This window comes from Aythya marila (genome assembly GCF_965140915.1).
Source record: "Aythya marila genome assembly, chromosome: 14".
Classification (NCBI taxonomy): domain Eukaryota; kingdom Metazoa; phylum Chordata; class Aves; order Anseriformes; family Anatidae; genus Aythya; species Aythya marila.
In genome coordinates, this window is record NC_139055.1 from 12,966,885 (window position 1) to 12,986,547 (window position 19,663).

At 57.4% G+C, this 19,663-nt stretch overlaps 1 protein-coding gene across 1 annotated transcript in view; it reads right to left on the reverse strand.

The window, feature by feature from the left end:
• The window catches only part of LARP1 (La ribonucleoprotein 1, translational regulator), a 39,575-nt gene extending 20,202 nt beyond the window's left edge, over positions 1–19,373 (reverse strand). The window contains exons 1-2 of the mRNA XM_082771602.1: positions 18,883–19,373; positions 4,131–4,157 (exon numbers count right to left, since the gene is read on the reverse strand). Of these exons, the coding sequence (XP_082627728.1) occupies positions 4,131–4,157; positions 18,883–19,294 (439 nt within the window). The 5' untranslated portion in view covers positions 19,295–19,373. The remainder of the gene's footprint in view (positions 1–4,130; positions 4,158–18,882) is intronic.
• Positions 19,374–19,663: the final 290 nt, after the last annotated feature.

Genomic DNA, 19,663 nt, shown 5'->3' on the forward strand with positions numbered 1-19,663 from the left:
GAAGCTGACCAGTGTGTGACCAGCACGGGGAAGGGGGGGTACTGGGCAGAAAGGCTGCAGCTGCTGGGCTGGCAGCGAGAAGCGGGGCTCCGCTGCGGGGTCCAGCCCTGGGTGGCAGGAGGGTGGCGATGCTCAGAGCTGGCAGTGGGAGCTCTGCCTCGCCTGGATCAGCCTGTTCCTCCTCCTGTGGAAGCCAAGGAGGCAGACAAGGCCGTGCCTGGAACAAAAAGGGGGCAGAAGCAGCCGTGCAGGGGTCAGGCGTGTGCTGTCGCCACGCGGAGCCAGCCCCAGAAGAAAGGTGCACGGCAACAAAAGGCCGGTCCTGCGAGAGCAGCGCCTGCTCCCCCTCCCGCTGCAGTGGAGGAGCTTCAAAGAAAAAAAAAGCCCGAGGACCAGACATCATTAATCTCTTGTCATCCGCAGAGGGGTGTTCTCCACCCGCAGCCCGCTGCAGCCGATGAGACAGCACAAGCGGCGGGGCCCGCGGCGCGAGCAGCACGAGGTCACCGTGCCGCAGCCCCGCACAGATGCAAGCCCTTTAATGGCCGTCAGCCTCGCCGCAGCTGCGACCGGGGACTTGGAAGCTGACAAAAAGCCTTCCTCAGAAGCATCTGGTACGTCTCACTGTAAATATTTAACAGGGATCAGACAGGGAGCGAGAGCCGGGCGCTGCCGCCAGCCCCCTTGCAGCAGGGACCGCCCGGTTCCCACCGCAGGCAGCAGCCCAGGGAGGCGAGGGGGTCGCGCAAGGAAAAGGTGCAAACTTGACACAAAGCACACCTCTGGAGGAGCTGTCACCTCAAAGAGGAGATCCAGAGGCCGCGTTTTTAGAAAGGAGACTGAGGTAATCCAAATAACATCGCTCTTAAGTCTTTCCTTGCTGTGATTCCTCTGCCCAGTCCTGCTCCTGCAGAGCCCTCCCCGCGGGACCAGCCGCCTCCCTTGGGCACCGGGCACTCACAAAGCAGCCACCAGACCTTGTGCTCGAAGCCTGCATCAAACCAGCTGCAGATCTGCCTCCCCGAGTCCGTGTAACAGCAGCAGCTCAGCCTGGGGGACCAGGATGACAACGGCACCACCAGGCAGAAACGCAGCCCCGTCTCTGGGGGCAGGGGAAAGCAGTTGTCCTTGGGTGGTTGGACCAGGAACGGCAAACACTGAGATTTGGGGAGGCCAGACCTAGGTCTCCCTCTAAGCAGCGTTTCTCCAGAAATCAGCTGAGCCAATTTCAGGGTATGCTCTCCAAGCATGGAATAAAACACCCTCACTCGAGCCCCCACCTCAAGCAGTGCAATCCAAGCCTCTCAGTAACCTGCTGTAACAAACACTATTTCTTTCCAGGGCTCACAGCCCCGTGCATCCTGCTACACAAACCACGCTCGCCCATCCAGGCGATTCCAGCGCCGCAGGCGGCTGCCTCTCCTTTCTTAAGGCACAAAAAAGTAAAAAGAGCAAAAAGCCCTTAATCAGAGCGAGCCTTCCCGAAGGAAGCTGAGAGCAGCCGGCCACAGAAGGGAGCGCAGCACAGCACTTTCTGTGCTCATTTAGAGATCCGTCTCCCCTCCTTTTCTTTATAAAGGACTAAAAACCGCTTCCTTGCAGCGGGAGCATCACCCACATCTCTTTATGAAAGAGCTTCAAGAGCGTTCAATTCAAAGTGGCGTTTATAATTCAGGGAAGGTGGATCAGGCCCTGCTGACAGTTCTCCAGTGATCAGCTCAGGATGGAGACGACCAAAAAAAATCATCAGGAGTAGTGAAAATGAGACAAAGAGCATCACTTGCTGCTGTATGAAACCGAACCCCGCAGTCAGGTCTGGTCTCTGCATTTCAACAAGGGCACAGCAGTGTTACAGGTGTACAGAGGAATTCAATTGAGCAGAAGCAGCCCTTAGGAGGTGTGACCAAAAAGGCTGGGGCTCTCCACTGCTGAGGGAGATGGGCTGATTGCAGCGATGTCAGGAAGGCATCCCCTGACAAACCGGCAGCGGGAGCATCACATGAAGCTGGTAGATGTGCTCGGAGCAAGCAGAAGTTCTTCGTTGAACAGCAGGCAGCAAGCTTCAACACCTCCTGCACAACACGGCCTGAGAGGTGGGCAGCCTCGTGGGGGGTTAGATGTGCAAGGCTGACACATCCACAGAGCAGAAACATCCTCAAGGCCCTCCTCTGACAGCAGAAGTGGGGAGCCCGAGTGGGAGGAAGCCTTTCCTCCTGCTTTGCCAACACACAAACGAGCCCAGCACGCGTTTCTCAAGGGTACTGAGATCTCTCCGAGGTTCACCTCAACTCTGGATCACGAGGTCTCAAGTGGCTTCTTCTGAAAAGCAACTGGAGCCTGGCTGCTGAGCGTGGGAGAGGCCTGGGAACAGCTGTGCCAGACACGAGGCAGGCCCCCGGTAGTCTCTCCGAGGGAGCAGCTTCATTTCCAAATGCTGTTAGGTAACCAGGATGCAAATGCTGCTCCCTTTCCACCTCCATTGTGCTTGCCCGTGACACCAGGCTGAGGGCACAACGCCTCCAGCAGCCTCACACCAACAAGCAGCCGCACGCTCTGGGGCACGCTGCTGCTGCCGTGCCTACAAAATGGCCGGTGCTTCGGCTCAGGCTCCTGGCCCGTGCAGGTCCCAACCCTTTTACCACAACCCAGCACCTTCGGTCACTGTGCTAAACGCTTCCTTGGGCTAAAGGACACCAGATTCTGATCCGGGAGCACCCTGCTGGCAGCACCACCCTGCCCTCAGTGTATCCACTGAGCGTGGAGCCATCAGGGCTCCCAGGGCGCACGGCAAGAAGCGGCGCAGCACCAGCTTTAAGGCTGCTCTCGAGAAGAAATGAGAAAGAACTGTGCGGTGTTAAAGCTATCATTAAGAGAAATCCTGCTTCAGCCTCCATTTATCTACTTAAAAATACAGAGGGGTGTCCCCTGGCTCTGCAGGCAATGTTTTCTTCGACCCTCCTGACACACAGAGCACGCCGCACGCTATCGCCGGCCGCAGCCGCACGCCTGGGCTCCACCCCAGAGCCAGCTGTGAAGGTCCCCAGCAGCTGCAGAGCATGGAGAGGTGCCAGCCAAAGGCCATCTGAGTCTGCAGCACGGGCAGGCAGAGCACAACACCCGATGAAGGCAGGGCGGAGGAAAGCATCTTACGAGGGGAGGGAGGAAAAAACCTCTAAGTCATGGGAATTTTTCTGTGCAGTCATTGCTGCGTCCTGGCTTCAGACCTGCTGTACTCAATGCATGGATAGACCCCTTTCCTCCTTCTGCACCGTGCTTAATATTTCACTTTCAAGCGTGTTCTGAAAGTGATTAAAATTGTGAAAAGCAACCCAAGCATTTGTAAGCTTTTCTGAAACCCAGAGAGGCATCTTCAGCAACTCCAGGGGATCTAGTTGTGTGTGACGGCCCCGTTAGCTAGCTAGAGCTCTAGAAACAAATCTACATGCACAACTCCCGACCCTCTGTGCAGTTCATGAACCAAGTTGTCTCTGATGACACACCAGACCCCTCAAAAATAGTTTTTTGTTTGTTTGTTTGTTTTTTGTTTTTGTTTTTTACTGAAACCAGCTTTAAGGCAACAGAGCCGATTTCTGTACTTCCAAACCCCGATCATGCAGTGCTTCACCATCAGCAGCCATTTATCCTCCTGCTATTGCTGGGAACTTGGAAAATGGGATCCCACTGCAAAGCCTGAAACGTGGGCAGGAGGTGGACACAGTGATGCGATTGTGGTCACACAAGGCCACTTCACAAACTGCCCCAACTCCCAATGCCTTTGCTATGGGACATCCAAAAGGCATTACAGCTCCTGGGATCACAGAATCTGCCCCAGTGCTATCACTGGGTAAAACAAAACCCCACTGTCAGTCCTGGCACCACAATGGTATCAGCCTGGAGGAAGAGCCCGAGACCATCACTACAAGAAAGCATGAAGATGCCACTTGCCATACAGAAATAACAAAATTGTAGGTTCCCCCCCACCCTTTCTTTTTTTTTTTTTAAATAACATCTGTTGCATATTCCTCTACCAGTCATCTACATTTGGTTAATGCTGACTCTGCAGAAGGAGAAGCGCAGGAAAGGCAGGGGAGAGGGAGGGCTGAAGAACTCCATTTTTAATTAATACATACCAGACTGGCCGTCAGCTGGAAATATATCTGCAAAAGAAAGAAAAAAAGAAAATATCAGTATTGGTTGCAGCTGGAGTGCAAATCACATTTAAAAGGTCCCTCCTCTCTTGATTTGTTTGCTTTAGCTAAACAGAGGAAGTATTTTCTTAGTATCCCAAGTTAAATATCAATCTTGCTTGGAACCCACCTCAATTCAACCACTTGTTGCGAGAAAGATTTTGAAGAAGTTAGTGTTTACTTGAGTGTATTGCTCTCATTAATAACCTTCTGTGTTGGCTTCTAGTGAGGAATAAAAAGCTCGGGAGATGTCCAAAGTCCCACACCATGAGCTAGCTGGTGACAGCCCCCTGCCCAGCGTTACCAAACAGAGACCTGCACAGAGCACAATGCTGTGACCAGCCAGGGGAGGGCAGGGGGCAGCCAAATCCAGAGCTGGCACCCACCTCAGCACCCCCAGGGTGCCAGGGGAACATCACACATGGCCCTGGGCAATCGCCTTCCCATTTCAGATGGCTCTCAGCAGGCACAGCCCTTGGAGCAGAGGTACTGGGATCTGGAGGGGTTCAGGCCCCAAAATAACAGCCTACTCACCCCTCCCACCCCGGGGCAATTCCCAGTTAGAAGCAAACACAAAAAAGGAGTCTCCTAACGGAGCCTATTTGTCACTGGAAGGACAACGTGTACTGAACAGCTGGGGAGGATCAGAGGTAAGATCTATTCTCTGGAGATGCAGGCAGGGCAGGCACCACATGTGGAGAAACCCTGTAGATAAAGGCTTCCTAAGAAGCTACGAAAACAGCGTATTTTTGGGAGCAATATGTTATATTTTCTTCAAGGAACTTGGAAGAATAGGGGGAAGGGAGGCTGCCAGCAAGCCAAGGTCCTCCTAGGACAGGGGGCAGGCCCCTGGCTCCAGCTTATCAGCGGCCCAAAACACACATTCAGCTGGAAAGTCACAGCAGTTGCTGCAAGGACTCCCCCCGGCAGGGCGCTGCTTTCTGGCCAGGGCTCAGCCAATGCAGAAGCAGCCGAAACACACCCCCAGCCGCGAGCTGCTGCTTCTCTGCCCCCAAAAAGCACAGTTCAAGGCGTCCTCGGGCAGGGATGCTTCCATCCCACTTGGGGGGAGCAGAAGCAAGTGGCAAAAAAATCAAAAATCCCTCTGTCATCGTGCAGAGGGCTCATGGCCATGCTTGGGTAAATGCCAAAGGGTCCAGAAAAGCCTCCAAGCACCAGGCTGGAGCCCGTGCAGACTGCAGGTGCTGCTGCAGCCCTCCCACAGCGCTTCAGCCAGGCACATCCGAACAGTTTGCACTTCTGTGAGGACTGCTGATGAGCTCAGGGCTCCCACAACAACCAGGAGGAACACCATGTGCTCCAGCCATCAGGTCCCAAAGCAGAGGCCATTTCTCTATTCCCCTGCTTGGGCAACTCCCAGCCGAGTTCTCCGAGGAAGACCGGGATGGAAGCGGTGGTTACCGCACATCCCACCCGCTTGGGTCAGCTGGCGGCACTGGGTACCACCAAAAAGATGAACAATTGAGAAAATAATACTGAAAAATACTGGTTGAGGAGAGGAACTCCTCTGTGCCAGCCAGTGACTGCAGGCCTTGGCACACAATCCCCTCGGTGCGGCCCTGCCAGACGCAGCTCTCCAGCCTGTGTTCCTGGCAGCCCGGCCCACCAACTCTTCACCAGAGGCACCTTCAGCCCAGCCAGACACTGCAGAGCCCACGAGAGGCCCAGGATGCCCCTTCCAGAAGCCACAACTGCTGCCAGGTCCCCTTGGGATGTTCCCTACCAGCTGTGCCACCACCCCGAAGCAAAGCAGGCGCTGCTCAGCTCGCAGCCAAACCCTGGGCTCAAGGACACCAAGGCTCACCCGGCCATCACAACGTAAGAAGGGGTGGGAACACCTCAGTGCCTTATGGCACTAAAAAACGAGGGGCCACACATGCTGGCCAGGGGCAGATAAAGCTCGTGTTCTCCCCCAGAGGTGCCAGCGTGACCCCCGTTGAGGAATGGGGCTCGTGTGTCCTCCAGCCCTCAGCCCTCATGGCAAGGGGAGGCTGAGCTGAGCCCATCCAACTCATCACACCAGTGGTGGGGGAAGGTCTACATCCACGCACAGATTCGGACTGCTGGGCTCGCATGCAGCTCCTCGCCCTGCAGGGAAGGAGCACGGAGCAATCTGTCCCTGGGACTCGCTTTTCTGAAACACAGAGGTGCTCGGAGGATGCGCACAAGGCAGGGCTCGGCAGGGACTGCCAGGCACAACATCCCTTTGGGACGCCTCCTTCCCTGCAAGCACAAGTGACTAGATTAGAAATTAGCCTGCCAATTAGAGGCAGCACCTGGTGTGCCCAAGAGAAGCCTAAATCGGGCAGCGCTTTCTTCCCCAGAAAAGCCATGGAGGGGGGGGAAGGAGGCACAAACACGCGTGGCCAACAGGCCACAGACAGCTCACTGGGGCTGCGTGTTAAAGGGGCTCCTTTGAGACTTCAGAACCAAAGCTGCCTGCCCCGTTCAGTCCCTGAAGGTTACAGATGAAGCACAGAGGACCCAAACACACTGACCACACAGCTTTTTGCTCAAGCAAAGCCTCAGTGTTGAAACCCACCAGCCCCAAGGATTTCTCCAGCAGCGTTTCCCCACCCGCTTCCCTCCAAGGCTCCCAAGGCAGGCGCCCTACCGCAGGCCAGGGGACGATGCTCTGGAGCAGCTCCACACCACTCGATGGAGGTTTCCCCACACAGGGGAGGCAGGGAAGGCCCTGCTGCCCCACGGCACCTCACTACGCCCAGCCTCACCGTGCCAGCTCAACGCCAAACCATCCCCAGGCAACCCCACGGGAAGGGGCGAGACGGCGCCGCTATCGCGATGCGAGAGAACTCGGGCCCTGTGGTCTCGCGTTTCCTTCCCCTTCTCGCAGGCAGGCTCTTTCGTTTCTCACCCTGGGCCCAAAAAAAAAACCAGGAAGGCCGAGAGCCGGTGCCTCAGCAGGAGGATTATAATTCCAGCAGGCGGTGGAGATCTCTCTGTCACAGCGCCCATCTCCACCGAGCCAGGTGTTTCCCCAGCACGTGAACGTCCCGCTTGGCTCCACGCATTACCCTCGCCGCCTGCATCTCGGGGGAAGCCAAGTTTTGTGCCTCTCCCTGCTATCAGTGCAGGGGGTGGAGGAAAGGCGAGAGCAGAAAGAGGTCAAGGATGCGTGGCAGCCGGCAGGATGTTTGGGAGGGCGCCGAGCATCCCGTGCAGCACCGGCACACCAGGGCACGGGCACAGCACGGGGGTACCAGCTCTGAACACCACCACCCAGAGCTGCAGCACTGGAAGCCCAAGAAATGTAACCGAATTGAGGCCAGTCCTTCCTATTTTAGGTGCGCAGGGGGTTGGAGGGGGGAATACGGCATCGCAGTTTTTGCCTGGTGGTATTTTTAAACAGAGGAGGAGACCGTGTGTTAAACTGGGGCATTTACAGAGAGACGCTGCTGCGTGCACACACAAACCCCCTCCCCGGGGGCTAATTGCCCACTGCTGCCATCCAGGTATCTGGGACAGCTCCAGGCAGGCTAGCCCATTATTTAGGAGCCCACATCTCCCCCCGCTGCACCCCCAAAGCCACAGCCATGGCTGCAGGCTGAGGACCAGCCCCGTGCACCCCAGGAAAGCCCCAGCACCTCGTGCCACCACGGCAGGGTCCTCAGTCATCCCCAGCAGGACACAGGATCCATCCCTGCTGCCCCTGCCTCCCCACGAGCAGCTGGGCAGCCCGCGTCCTTCACCACTTCTTCCCAGCTACGGGAAGGCACCGGCTGATTTGTCCCAGCTTCAGACCATGGAAGTTGTAACTAACTCACCCTCCACGGTTTGCAGACAAAAGACTGGGATGCGAGCACAAAAATGACCTCTCCAAGGTCACGCAGGGACTCGGCAGCAGAGCTGTGACCAGAGCTTGGTCGTGATGGCTCAGAGGCTGCTCTGGCTGCCCAGGAGAGGGACGGGGCAGGGAAATGCTGGTGGACGGCAGGACCACTGGGGGCATCTCCCCCAGACCAGAGCTTCCACCCGCTGGGGAAATTCCACTTCTGCTCCTCTGGCTACGCAGGCAATCCTCCCGATGCTAACAGCACTGGTAGGGAAGAGGTCCCAGTTACGCAGTCCAGCATCTGCTGCAGAGACCGGCGTTCCTTCAATCTCTTCTCCATCCCCGGGCGACTTCTCAGCTCGGATCCCACCCCCTGGCGTCCCCTCGCAGGCCCACACGGTGCCCGCACAGGTTCCTGAGACAGTTACCGGCCACTTCAAAGCAGCAGGGAAGGGGGCGAGGTCTGCTAGGAAAAAGCAGCAAAGCAAGAAACCCAAAGCCCGGAGATTAGCAAGGCCAATTAGGTCCCTGCTGAGATCTCGCTTCCTGCTCCCCTCCTTCCTTACCTGCTGAGCCTGCTCGGGGAGGGTCCTGCTCTTCCCCACCCTGCCCCGCTGCCAGCTCCAGCACCTCCTAACAACGCCAGGAAGGAGGAGGCTCCTCACCCCCGCAAAGGGAAGCAGAAGCTGGAGCTGGGTGGAAGATGCAACCCAGATAAAAGGTCTTGCTCACCAACGGCGGTCAGGCCCGAAGGCACCTCAAAGGTCAGTTCAAATAAAAGATGGAAGGGAAAAAAAAATGCAGAAGCACTCGTCAGCTCCCAAATTCCTTCTTTGTAAGGGTTAGACCAGGCTGTTAGACCCTCTGAAGTGTTTTCTGATCTCCAGCCAGAGCAGAGGCTCGGTTCCTTCTCTCACAGGTGGGCCACTACCTGGGGACGCCCCAGTTGCCTGTGCTGAGGCTGATGAGCTGCAGGCAGGGTGAGCTCTGGCACTGATCTCCCACAAACTGCAATGGGTTTTCAGTGCAGAAATGACTGAGGCCTTGGCAGAGCTCACCTGCGGCTCCCCAGCTAACTTCATGTGCTTGGAAAGGGACGGAGAGCTCCAGCCTCAGCGAGCTGCGAGGGAAACACCCCCTGAAGAAGTCCCCTGCTGCAAAATGAGAGCATTATTATCTGAGAGAGCTCCCTAGCTTTTGAATCACACCATGCACCCCGCTGAATTGGTGCCTTTTGCTGACTGTGAGCCTCCTCCTGACTGCAGGGGAGAGGAGCCCACTGATGCCGTGCGGCACGGACCCGAGCACAGCCACCAGTGGGACCTGGCCAAAGCACCTTTCGGGGACCTGCTCGAAAGAAGGGCCCAGGTCTCCTCACCAGGTGTCAGCGATGCCAGAGGGGTTCGGAGGAATGTGCCTGGTCAGCCTGACCACAGAAACCGAGAGCTCTCCAAACAAACAGCCCCGCGGACCCACCGCTCACATCTGCGCAGACACACAGAAAATAACTGTAAGGTCACGGCTGTTTTTTCTCCCATCCACTTATCAGTGCTTGTACTGGAGAGAACAAACACTGATGTTCCCTGCCATTAACCCCTTCTCCCCTCTCCCCAAACGGGTAAGCAGCACGGTGCTTACAGCCCCAACCCCTCCACTCACGCATCAGACAAGGAGCTGTGGAGAAAGCAGGCGGCACCTTCAGGGAAGGAGCAAGAGAGAAGTCCGATTGCCATTCCCATGAAGCAGCCGGTGACCCAGCTCTCTGCTTCGTGGCCCTTAATCACCTGTAAGCCTGGAGTGACACTGCTGGAAGCCTCCAGCCCTCCAGATCAGCCCAGAAGGAGCCTACACCAGCCTGGGTCCAGCACAGGCAGAGTCACCCTCCCCAAATTGTTCTTGAAGCTACTGGATGTTGAACGGGCAGTGAAGTTTCAGGCATGACCAGGCAAAATTAAGGGGCTTGAAGAGACTCTTGTTGAGCTACAGGAGCCATTTTGGCGTAGCCCAGAAGCCAGCTGGATCCCACCCTATGGCAACTGATAAAGGATGGGGTTTCCCTATAACAGGCTTGTTGCACACTGCCCTGCTGCTCGCTCTGCGTGCACACGAGGGCAGGCAGTGCTCCAACACACAACAGCAAAGTTTTGCCTAAAGACAGCACGGTAAATGGTGAGCGAGGCACATCCTTCTCCCCATGGAGTAGGAGAATCTCTCTCCCACCCCAGTGGGCAAACAGTAGCCAGAAATTCATCCCCCAACAGCCCCAGGATCAGAGGTACGCCCATGACACCAGGCAGGGATGCCATAAATCCCCATGAAAGCCCCAGGACTGAAATCCAAGGCTCTCACCTCGGTGCTGCAGGTAGAGGGTCAAGCAAGGGGTCTATAGGGTGCAGGAGGCAGCACAGTAAAGACAACAATTAAAATCCTTAACTGAATTAGAAAACCTCAGGCTCACAGCCTATTTGAGACATTCCCCGCTCCGGTCCAGGCTACCTGGTTGGTTTTAATTAAACTCAGAGCTTTCCTGATCACCCTCCACCTTTGTCCTTCCTTGGTTCCACTTCTCTGCTGTTAATTAGCTTAATGTAGATGTCAACGCCAAGTGAAGCACTTGAGCTGGCTGCCGTAATCTGGTACGTCCCTTCCACATCTTCTTCAAAGTTGTGCTTCCAGGTTTAATTCTGTGCTTTAAAGAGGAGGGTCGCTTGCATCAAATTCCTCCCTGCTCAGAGTGCAAGTGTCACACCCACCGTCCTCTGATTTGAAAAAAATAAAATAAAAAACACCACCAACAACAAAAAAAACAGCAGTGTAACAGTTCACTTGGGATGGGGAAGCCAAAAGGAATCAGTCCCCCTTTTGCTCAGCTCAGTGCAAGACCCTGTGCAGTGGCTTCCCGCGCACCCAGCTGCATCAGATCCCATTAGGTACTCCCCCGAGCTTTCAAGGTTTAGCAGGGAATTGGAAACTGCAATTTAACGTGATTACAGCCAGGAAAGCCTCATGCTTTGTCATCCGAGCACATGGCGGAGCCACCTCCGTGATTCGCTTCCTGTCCTACTGGGTGGGATCTCCAGCACAAACACCCTATCGCTTCTCTTCCAGTCAGAGTAAAACCTCCTAGCAGCGTTTTTAGGATTCATTTTTCCACATTTCTGTACCTGCTGCTACGGCCACATCATTTCTCTGGGTTAGTGTGTACCGGTATCAGTCCTCACACTTCCTTTGCTCTGTTTTCCCCTTTGTGGCTGCCTGTCGGCACCCAGACACAGCCAAGCACCTCGGTCACCCCTTTAAATCTCGCCCTGTGCTAGACGAGACCAAGGGCATTGCCATCCACAGGCACGCAGGAATTTGGTATTAGGGTCTTTATTTTCAGGAGGCTTGCTCGGTGGGTTCAGGGGGGTTGACAGAAACGGACCTTGTTCCTGCACTGTGCTGACTGCGCAAATATCCACAAGGGCTCCAGCAAAAGGTAGAAGATCCTTGTAATGAGAATCTGAATGGCCTTGCAGGAATAAATTCAGCGCCGCTTTTGCGATATTCCGTACAAAAAAAATGGAAGATCTGACCTTGAAGAATCTGAAGAAACTAATTTCCTGTAGCATAACGTGAGCGTTGGCTTATCAATCGTTAAATCTTGCTTAATTATAAATTCGATTCCGTTTGTTCACCAGCCTCTTTCATCTGTAAGCGTGCAACCCAGGCAGTTCGGTAACCAACATTTGGCACATCAGTAATCGCTCATTTGCTCCCTAACCAGGCTCTTCCAGAGGCAGGGTTAGGAGGGGGAGGAAGGAAGCAGGCTGAAAAGATGTTGCAAACAAGCCAGCTGGAGGGATTTAACACCGTACCCCCCATCCGGCACCTCCGAGTTAGCGGGCAGGTCCGGCACCACCCCCAAACCTCTCCGGTCCTCCTCCCCACGCACCTTCCTCTCCCTTTCCCACCGCCCGAAGCCTCCCCTCCCTTCCCCTCCCCTCATTTTTGTGGCTTTTCCAATCTGATACTCGTTTCCCCGCATACTTCAGGCAGGAAAAACTCACCTCTTTTCTCAGCAGTTCAGACCGACTCCCACCTCCCGAATCTAACCCTGATCCCCCCCCCACGCCCCGTTCTCTCCACCTATCACCCGACCGGCGAGCGGGGGAGAAAAAAACCCAACCCAAAGGGTGTTGGGAAAGGAGGAGGAGGAGAAGCGAGGCCGTCCCCGTGCCCTGCCGCCTGCTGCCAGAGGGGCTGCTGCTGCTCCTGCTGCTCCCCGCCATGCAGCCATGCCCTGCAGACTGCAGAGTCACTCTGCGGGAGCGCCGCCGCCGCTCGGCTGGAACAACGCGCTCGGCACCGTGCCGGGGACACCGATGCTGCTTCCTCCGAGCCCCCCGCCCTGCAGAGACCCTCGGGGATGTTCCCCTGTGGCTGCCAAAGCTGGGGATGGGCTCAGGTCTGTGGATTTGGATCGGCACCGGCACGGAGCACGTGTGCGCCGAGCCCTCTCGCCGCGTGTTTCCACCCTCCCTGCCCAGCTCTCCTGTCGCTGCTGGCGTGGCGAGGATGTGAGTGATGTTGGCGAGCTCCATCTGAGCCCCACGGCTCTTCCAGGTGCCCCAAGGACCCCCCTGGCTAGTGCTGTCACCCCCTCCAAGGGCTCTCTCTGCACCAAAATTGAAAAAAATAAAATTAAAAGGCTGTGGAGCAGCAGAGATGCTTCTCCTCCCCGATCACCCTCCTGGGGCAGGGACTCTGCTCCTGGGCCTCGTCAGAGGCTCAGCCAGGGCTCGGCCATCTCCGAAACAAACGGCAGCTCCCAGCTGACCCAGGGCTGCCACCGTCACCTCCCACAGCCCGTCAGCACCAGGCTATCTGCAGCTGAGATCTCCGCCAGTCCTTCCGACTTGTGACCATGGAAAGAAATAGGCTGGCTCAAAACACAACACCAAAAAAAAAAACAACACCTCACACCCGCCGGGAAGCACCGCCTGCCACGTGTTCCCACGCGCCGCTACGACCCCAAAAGTGTCGAGGCAAGCGGCTGCTCCTAAGTCAGCTTTGCCCCAGAAGGACGCTGAAGGTAAAGCACTGTTAATGCAGGCATCAGTCCAGCAACTCACGGCCCTTCCTCCCTCTCCGTGCAAGTCACGGAGAAATGTCCTCGAGCGCACGGAGAGCTCCTGACCCCAGCAAAACCCACAGCGAGCTTCACACCTGAGCTGGGCGCTGGGGATGGCTTCTGCGATTCCATCAGCAGCCCGCTGGGATCCTGGGTTTGGCAGAGCGACCCCGTGCCCAGCGCCGATTTGCTGGGCAAAGGCAACACGCCCTGTCCCCAGGAGCCCCCCAGCAGCGCTGTACAAACACGTGCCCCGATAGAGGAAGGTCAGGCAGGAGGGCTTTCTGGGAACCTGCGGTTACAGGATGAGCCTGTGTTTGGAAACACGGTGACACTGTACTTGGCCACGCTTTCCACAGCCCTTCCCAAAAAAACGTACGTCTCGTGCAGCACTAAAGCTGCCACCAAACCCGTTTTGTTCCAAACGCCTCGCGCCAGGTCGCACTCGCTGCTGCAGCACCCCCCGTGCGCCCCTTCCAGCCACCCCAGCCTGACCCTGACCTGGGACTCTTCCCACAAACAGCCCCGATAATTGATTTATTCAAGGGCAAATTCGGTTCCCATTTGTTCTGGTCACCAACCAGCGTTGCCTAAATACACAAACCGCTGCGCTAAGTTCTTGTAACACCGCGCTGACTTCTAAGAAGCCTTCCTTTCTCTCCTCTTACCTGAAGCCACGCAGCTCGACCACTTGCTACTGGAGCTTCACATCAGCCACTTTTATCTCAGTGCACGGAGAAAAATCTCCCAACCCCACGTGACAAGGTCCAGGCCCTACAGAACAAGTTTGGGACCGAAGACAGGAACAAAAGCAGAGCTGGCCACGCCGGAGACCACACGGCACACAGATTTAAGCCGCCGGTAGCACATCAGTTCAGGCTCCAGTGCCAAAACGACCAGATAAATAACATTTCAAAGGCCATCATGGAAACGTGCATCACGGCTGGGAAGGAACAAAGCTCACCGCTCCCAATCAGACTGAGAGGGCAGAGCAAAAAGCCTTCCCAGCTCTGCCCCTGGTTATCTACGAGCCCCACAGCGAGCGAGGCAGCTGCACCTCGGTTTACCTGGTTGCTGAGCTGGGAGCAGGGCTCCTCCGAGAGCTGCATGGTCACAAAGGACACCGCAATCCTCCGGCAGCGTGCAAGTGTATTTAGGTTTTCATTAAGGTGATTATATTTTTAACGCTTGCTGTTTGCAGCTGCGGTAACTGTAAGGATTACAATATCTAATCTGGTCTAGAGAGCACGGCTTTCTACTCAAACGCCCGTTCCTTATTTAGCCAAACGAGCTACCGCTGAGGTGGGATCGGAGATTCCTTACAGAGTAGTTTCAAGCATGCAAGGAGAAACCTAACTCTATCCAAGCCGGCATTTGGCATTCCCCTGAGGACAATTTCACACTATTTGAGCGTAGTGAAAGGATCAGGTGTCATAATTTGGGAGCCAGAGCAGAGCACTGCAGCCCGGTGCCCCGATTCCCAGCCCTTTTTGCACCCTCCCTCCGCCCAGCCCCACGATCCCAGCACAATCCCCCCGTGGTATCACAGGCAATAAAACCCCTAAAGGAAGGGCGGTGGGGGTGAAAGAAGGCTGGTGAGGATCACCTGGCGATACCTCGTGGCTGGCAGTCGGGAAGCAGAGGTCCAGGTAGAAAAAAAGCTCCAAATCCCAGCAACCACAGCCCATGAGTCAGCTCTCCAGCAGCCGCGCCGCGCTCCCCAGCCTTCCCGAAACAAACAGTGCACAACAGGGCAAAGGTCCAGCACGAAGCTGAAGGGCAAAGGCATGCGGGGGAGGGAAAGCACCAACCTGCCTTCACGTTTTGGGAGCAGGGAGTTCCAGCCGCCCTCGTGCTCCCCACTGAAACGGGAAGCGTTACTCAAAGGCGAGTTGCGGGATCGGAACAAAACCGTATGGCAGAGAGGAAACTTGGGGGCGACGGGGGGAGGACTCCTGCTGCGATAGCAGCTCTGTTGCAACCAACAGCCCCAAGAGCTCCACAATTACGTGCCACGACAGAGCAAGAATTGCCCAACACTTTGGAAATAGGTGTGTGCAGCTCTGCCCTGCTGGATACCCAGGCAGGCAGATGTGCGTGTCTGCTCCGAATGTGAAGAAATGCCAGGGGTAAAACAAGCTTCCCATACAGCTTATCTCCTGTACTGGAGGCTGGTTTCAAGGAAAGCCCTTTGGGGAGTTAGTCAGCGAGGGGTGAGCAGCGCCCGGATCGTTCTTTCCCTGCCCTCTCCTCGGTACCAGCCATAAACCACCAGGCGCTCTCTGAAGTCAGCTCACCCCCGGTGCCTGCTGCTAGGAACCGAGGTGTGCCCTCCGCAAGGCGCTGCTTATCCTCCCCGTGCATCTGCCAAATGGCAGGCAACAAACTCTCTTCAAGAAGCTAGAGCACCTCCTGCACCTCCGCTAGGAGATACCGGGTGCTGCTTTCTCACGGCAGAGCGTCTGCAACCAGGAGGAGAAACTGCATAGGAGTCAGCGCAGCCAGAGCTGGCGGTGCCAGCCATTAAAACCTGGGTGTTCTTCCTTCCAAGATGTGAAACGGCTTTAAAAATTAAGTGCCAAGTGCCTTGATGCAACGTTTCTTGAAAGAAATCCAGAAGGTTTTCAAAACGGGGTGCTGTTAACACCTGCCTGCACCAACGCTTGCGTCACCGCCAGCGCTGGTGCTGGGCACAACGGAGGAGCACAAAATGTTCCAGAAGGTCGAGCTGTCTCAACTGCAAGCCACACTTCTCCTCCTCTATAGAAGGATTTGGAGAAAATATTTCAAGTTTGGTTTATAGCCAAAAGCACAAAGCTGTTTTTGTCAGAAAAGGCTTCCTTTGCTACTGCGCGCACCCTCCCTGCCGTCCTGCCTTCACACGTCGGGCTCTGGCTGCTTTATGTGATAAGGGAACGCTCAGCCAGGGGACGGTCACACAGCCCTCGCCACCTGATCATCAGAGAGCAAAAATGAGGAGTCATCACCAGCCCTGTCAGCGTCCCTCACGAGCAGCACATGCTAACGCAAGCCTTGCTTCTTTGGCCGCGTTCCTGTGTGCCATGTCCACGTGTCCAGCTCCAAGGACCCCCCCTTCCCACCCCAAGCTCACCAAGGCGGCGCGCACCTTGCCGAGCACCAGGGAGCTTTCCTGGTGCTCCTCTCCGCCAGCGCCCGAGCTTCCAGCATCAGCAGTATCGCTGCTGCCTAACCCGACCTAATGGTTGCTCCACTTAACGCCACGCTGCCGTGCTTTTGGGAGGAGGGGCTAAGCAGCGAGGAGAGGCTTCGCTTCAGCAGTCCACCTCCCTGAGCAGGCAGGAAGGTTGACTCCAACTTCCCACCGCAGACCTCGCTGCCAGCCCTCGGCGTACCCCAAGACTTGGTACACGAGCCACCCAACTCCGAGGATCAAGCCTGGCCCACCGAATCCAGACAGCTCCCCAGCATCAGCCCCTGCCGTGCAGCCAACCTTCCTTGGTGGCATTCAGCAGCAGGGAGTCAAGCGGCTCAGAAACCTGCACAATCCCATGGACTTCCAAGCTTTTCCACATCTGTGTTCAGACACGGGCAGCAGCAGCTCAGGATGATCTTGAACACGGCAGAGCTCCATCCCTTCACTTTTACAAGCACTACTTCCAACACACATCAGGTGAACACCTTCAGGAGCATGTCTCGTCCATTGAATCTGCTCTACAGGCCTATGATTAATACAATCATTATAAAAAAATTAGGGCTTTCCAAGCCTGTAAAACGAGTCACAGAGGGATCTCCGCATCTTTACAGAGCTGACCTGATACTCGCTGGCTCCTAGGTCTCCTCGCTACCCCTGGCAGGATCAGGGTTGGAAACATTTCGGATCTCGGCACACAAGCACTGCACTGGGAGTGCAGAGATCACAACCCATGGTTCTCCATGTGATGCTTAGAAACCAAAACCATTCAGTAATGCCCTTCCACAATTTATAAGCACCCAACCTGTTTCAAGCATACAGAGAAGTCACGTTTCTTGGGTGATCTCCTGGAGGTCACTGAAAGACCAGAGCTCACCTCACCAGCACATCTCCTGCAAAAACTCATGTCCGAGTCTCTTTTTAAAAATATCTGCTGTCAGAAACCCTCCGCCCAAAGCAACGCAGACCTGGCAAGGGCCCGCAAACCCTCCAAGAAGGCACTTGGGTAAAAGGCCACTACGTTACCCTGCCTCTCGTGGGAGCGAGGCAGCCGTGCTCGCCTGACACGTCTTCTCCTCTGCTAACGAAGCAGGCGGCCGAAGAAACAATGCCCCGAGTGCGGGAGAGCCAAACGGCAGCGTCTGGGGCACCACACGAACCAGGCACTGCTGCCAAGCGTCGCAAAACCAATTCCATTATTGAAACACCTCCGGGAACAGCGGCACAATCAGGCCAGGCCCAACAAAACCCCGTGCGCTGCGGGATCAGCCCCTCACCCTACCACAACAAAAATCACCTGGAGGACCACAAAGCCACCACAGTGCTGGCTTCCACCCCGAAGCCCTGACCTCCGAAGGGCCTGCAGCCGCCTGCACGGGATTTTGAGGGACCTTTTCTTGCGTCCCTACAGCTTCGGGTTGATTTCCAGGGAGCGCGGCGGGGCCCGGCTCCCACACAAAGGAGCGATGCGGCCAGCTGCGTGTCACGGCGCACCAGGCCGGCGACAAACCCAGACCTTTACCTGGCACACCGAACTTCTCCTCCTCGCCACCATTACGCCGCCAGCTTTCCGGCTGGAAGCCGCCGAGCGCCCGGCGGGGATCGATCCCCTCCCGATGAATCAGCGCGGCCGAGCCCCGCGCGCCGCTCTTGCAGAAAATAAATAATAAATAAAAAATAATAACCCACCCCCTACCCAACACGGCGGGGAGCCTGATGTCAGATCTGGCTGGCAGCCTCGCGGGGAGGCCGAGGAGAATGAAAAAGTGCAAACTTCAGGCTCGCCACCCTGCTTCAAACGGCGGCGATTTCGGCAGGGGCGAGCGATGGAGGCGGCGGTGGCGGCGACGCCCGTGGAGGAAAATGGAGTTCTGCAATCCCAGCCCCGCGCCAGGGCCCTGCTGCCGGGGCTCGGGGAAGCCGTGGAAATGGGAGGAAGGCTCCCGAGGGGGGTCCTGATGGTGGCTGGGAGGCAGCGCCCGGCCCCCACAATACCGGGAGGAGGAAAAAAAAAAAAAAAAAAAAAAGGAGGAAGGGGAAAGGGGGGGGGGGGATAAAAAGGAGGAGGAGGGGGCGGGTGGGCAGAGAAAGGAGCCGCGCACGTGGGGAGGGCCGGGCGGGGAGCCCCCCTCTGGGAGAGGGGGGGGTGTGAGGGTAGAGGAGGGGGGTGAGGATGAGGAAGAGGAGGAAGAGGAGGAGGAGGAGGAGGAGGAGGCCGCGCTCTCGGGGAAATCACATGCTCGCCGCCAGCCGGGGCAGCAACCACGTTGCCTGCGCGGCGGCGGAATGCTGGGAAGGGGAGGCCGCCGCCGCGTGCCCGGCCCCAACCCCGCCGGGCACCCCCAAAATCCAACCCCCGGCACCCTCCCCGACCCCCTTTTTTCCCCCTGAGCCCCCTATTTCCCCCCCTCGCTTTCTCCCCTTTCCCTCCGCCGCCCCCTTTCCCCCCGGAGGCCGCGGCGGGGCCGGCCCCACGCTGTGCCGCATGGCGCGGCCGGCCGGGGCGCGGTCGGCGCTGCAACCCCCCCCCCCCTTCCATACCCCTCCACCCCCCAAAAAAAAAACCCAAATCCCCTCTAACCCCCAAATCCCCTACCTGGAGGCGACTGCCCGTTGACCGCCAGCGCGGCGGCGTTCTTGGTCCAGGGGTTCACCTTGGGCGGGGGGGCCTCGATGAACTCCCTGCGCCCCCCCGCTCCTCCTCCTCCTCCTCCCCCGGGGGGCTCGGCTCCTTCCTCGGGCTCGGCGCCCCGCAGCAGGCTCTCCTTCTCCTGGTTGTTGCTCTCCTCCTTCTGCTGCTTGGCGCTGGGCGGCCGCGGAGCCGCGGGGCCGCCGTCGGGGCCCATGGGCTGAGCTTGGGCTTGGGTTTGGGTTTGGGGCTGCTGCTGCTGCTGCTGCTGCTCGCCCTTCTCCCGGCCGCCGTCCTGCGGCGGCTTCAGCACCAGGGCGCGCTCCTCGGCGGGCAGCAGCGGGGCGCCGGGCAGCAGCGCCTCCACCTGCGTCGCCATCTGCGCGCCCCCGCGGGGGGAACTCCCCTGAACGCGCCCCCGAGCGCTGCTGCTGCTGCTGCTGCTGCTCCTATTACCCGGTTTCTCTCTCTTTTTACCCCCCCCCCCCCCTTTACCCGGCCGGCCGCAGCAATATGGAGCCGCGCGGGGACCACGCGACTAGCCGCGGGGGCGCGCACCGCGCCGCCCCGGCCCGGCCTCCGCGTGCCCGAGAGCGCGCGCGCGCGCCCGCCCGGCGGCTAAAGGGAAAGGGAGGGGAGGGGAGGGGCGGGGAGAGAGAGGGAGAGGAGAGGAGAGGGGCGGGGCGCGCCCCCGCGGGGCCGGCCGCGCGCACGTGCCTGATGCAACGGCTGGGGGCGGGAGGGGGGT